Genomic DNA, 3,544 nt, shown 5'->3' with positions numbered 1-3,544 from the left:
ACACCCTTCATTCCATACACCTACACCGTACTATCACACCCTTCACTCCATACACCTACCCGTACTAACACACCCTTCACTCCATACACCTACCCGTACTAACACACCCTTCGCTCAATACACCTACCCGTACTATCACACCCTTCACCCACCACCTACCAGTACTAACACACCCTCCACTCCATACACCTACCCATACTATCACATCCTTCACTCCATACACCTACCCATACTATCACATCCTTCACTCCATACACCTACCCGTACTTACATGTATCTCACCCTTCACTCCATACACCTACCCGTACGCACACATCCTTCACTCCCACATGCAGACGCGGTGGTGCCGTATACGCCACCCTCAACGTATACCTACACAAAGGTGTGTTTGCTGGTAATTCCGCAGGTGAGCCTGGTGGGGCCGTTTTCTCTACACGCAATGTGGACGTTGAGGAAACGACGTTTAACGGCAATGTAGCACAGTCAGGGGCGGGCGTCTACACAACCTCATATGCCACCTTACACTACGCAATGTTCTCGGACAACTTAGCAGAGGAAAGGTGTGTGTAGGTAGGAGTAGTTGAGTAGGTAGGTAGACCTGTACCTGTGATGGCAGGTATGGTTTTTCGCATTGCTGCATAGTTGGGAGGGGGCTGTAGGGGGTGTGTGTCTATCCCTCCACCCCCTCCTCCGCTCCGGCTGTCAAGTATACTTGAAAGGGTATTCGTATTTCAAGTAGCCGGCTGGGTGGTACTTAAGTAGACTTAGTTACATAGGTAGACTTAGGTAGATAGGTAGACTTTGTTTCATAGGTAGACTCAGATAGGTAGACTCAGGTAGATATGCAGTTAGACTTAGGTAGATAGGTAGACTCAGGTAGATATGTAGGTAAACTTAGGTAGATAGGTAGATCCAGGTAGATATGTAGGGAGACAGGTAGACTCAGGTAGATATGTAGGTAGACGTAAGGAGACAGGTAGACTCAGGTAGATATGTAGGTAGACGTAGGGATATAGGTAAACTCAGATGGATATGTAGGTGGACCTAGGGCGATAGGTAGACTCAGGAATATATGTAGTTAGACTTGAGCAAATGAAGGTTCCTGATGCTCAAGCATAGCGGCTGGAGGCTTCTTCTGAGCGGATGCCTATTCGCTCTAAAATGATTGGGACTCCTCTCATCACTTGACCCTCTGTACTCGCCTTACTACACATGTGATATGTCTGCAACGACGTCTCCCTAGACAAACCCTAAAAACCCTAAACCCTAAAACATATCCACAGACACGGTCACATATCTCAATATATAGTATATCGATGTACAAGTTCAACCGTTTCTAAACGTTCATCTAAGATTAAGCCATGGTTGTTGCTTTTCAGTTTAAACGTGCAAAACCACACGTGTCTGAGCTAACGGATTCAGTTGTATCTCGTATCTTCAATCGCTCACTCTCAGGGGAGGGGCGCTGTATACCGGCCAGAAAGTGGACATCGACAACTCCCAGTTTAAGAACAACACATCACTCGACCGAGGTGGTGCAGGTAGTGTATCTGGCAGCATGGTTGTGTGCTTGCGTGGTGTTGGTACACGGATGTCTGCTCACTGCTTGGTCATTATCGGGGACATATCTCATTGTGTGTCCTGTTTATTTCGGATTGCACCTGGTTTTGCGGTCCAAGTATTCTCGGGCCCGAGTGCAAGTTTTTAGGGTTTTGCGGTTTTTAATTTCAATCAGTACCAGCGTCTTTGCAGAATATGTTAGTCGTGGTGTGGTGTTTGTATGTTCAAGTATAGTACGTATACTATACATCTGCATGTTCCAAGTATAGTAGTAAATCACACATCTTCATGTTATAGTGTAATAGTATAATAATATAATAAATAATAGTATACAAGTATAAAAGTATCTCTTACATATACGGGCATGCATCCTACTTCTAAATACCTACCATGCACACTTCTCAATGCCATATCATGCACACTTCTCAATGCCATATCATGCTTGTGGCTATACGTTTATTCATGCTTGTGACCATACGTTTATTGCGCTTTTAGTCTTCTCTGTCAAGAGCGCCAGTATTACCGACAGCACTTTCGAAGACAACACAGCGACCGTTAACGGGGGAGCCGTGTATGTCGAGGAGAACATCACCTGTAAGTGCAAAACGTACATTACGTAAACTGTTCTATGAGCAGTAGTGCGTTTGTTGACGAGATTATCACGCATAAGTGGAAAACGTATAGTGCGTAAACTATTCGATGGATACTAGTTCTTACGTTGAAGAGAACATCATCTGTAGGTGAAAAACGTATTTTACGTAAACTCTTGTATATAAAGGCGTGCATTTATAATTGTATCTATAAACACATATGTATATACACTCATGCGGGTCTACATACCAGAATATTCGGCTGTGTGTTGTATAAATATCACACATCGTCATAGATACTCCCGTGTGTCTACATGTCAACACAGGCACGTACGGCACCTTCATCAACAACTCCGCTGGCAACCGCACGGGCAACAGCCAATCGACCAAGGTAGTTGACACGCTACTGTTGTACTCAATGATTAACATGTCAGCTGCAAATAGTGTGTGTGCACCTACCTGCACACGCACACACCGGCATGGGTTTAGGGTTTTAGGGCTTCAGGTTTTTAAGGTTGTAGGGTTTTAGTGTTTAAACAAAAAAAAACTCTAAAACCGCGCTCTCGGCATGCGCGCGTGTGCGTATGTAAGGGGTGACTGTCGTGTGCATAGTCGCACATGGTGTATGGAGGTAATAGACTGCATTGTATAGATATCCGCGTGCGTGTTGCGTTCACACGCGTATGTAAGGGGTGACTGGCTTGTGTATAGTCGCACATAGTGTAGGTAGGCAATAGACTTCACTGTATAGACATCCGCGTGCGTGTGTGCGTTCACACGCCTATGTAAGGGAAGACTGTCTTGTGTATAGTCGCATATAATGTAGGTAAGTAATATACTGCACTGTATGACTGATAGTAATAGTAAACTCCTGTCTGGTGCAATGGTTGGCTTGGGTTGTGGGTTGTTTATAGGATACGCCTCCATAGTACAAACCGCATATAAACAGTAGCACGCTTCTAAAGACAGTACCACGTCCGTACCATGCTTAGTTATTAAACAGTATCACATTTATATTGTGTTTGTTATAGCGTGTGCATATCCATTGCATAGTATCTTTGGTATTCGCAATGTTTGCATCTCACCAATTGGACTCGTCAGATCCCTTCTCGTTAGATGGGTCCGCATATCCCAAAACAATCACAGTTAAACACAAATTTATTTTTGTTTGTGCTGTAAACCAAGTTTTTTTGTCGCTAAAACCGCATTTTTTTCGGCCCGCTCCTGCATTATAGGCCAGGGGTGGTGCTATGTTCATCTACGACGGGGGAAGCCTGGAGATGTACAACTCCACGGCTGAGCGTAACCATGCCAACTGGAACGGTGGTGTTGTATACACCGAAGGACCCGCTGGTATACACTGTAAGTGGCACATGTGTAGCACTGATTATATA

The 3,544-nt window shown here is 44.8% G+C and overlaps 1 protein-coding gene across 1 annotated transcript; it reads left to right on the top strand.

Annotated features, from left to right (window-relative positions):
- Positions 1–333: 333 nt before the first annotated feature.
- On the top strand, positions 334–3,450 carry SARC_12024 (hypothetical protein; the record flags this gene model as incomplete). Its single annotated transcript, XM_014293878.1, has 5 exons — positions 334–560; positions 1,456–1,541; positions 2,056–2,154; positions 2,477–2,541; positions 3,386–3,450. Coding segments are annotated over 5 exons (542 nt in total), but the record flags the coding sequence as incomplete, so codon positions are not given.
- Between the last annotated feature and the right edge of the window lie 94 nt (positions 3,451–3,544).

This window comes from Sphaeroforma arctica (genome assembly GCF_001186125.1).
Source record: "Sphaeroforma arctica JP610 unplaced genomic scaffold supercont1.2022, whole genome shotgun sequence".
NCBI lineage: Eukaryota > Ichthyosporea > Ichthyophonida > Sphaeroforma > Sphaeroforma arctica.
The sequence above is the reverse complement of the archived record's forward strand: the minus strand, read 5'-3'. Positions and strand labels throughout refer to the sequence as shown.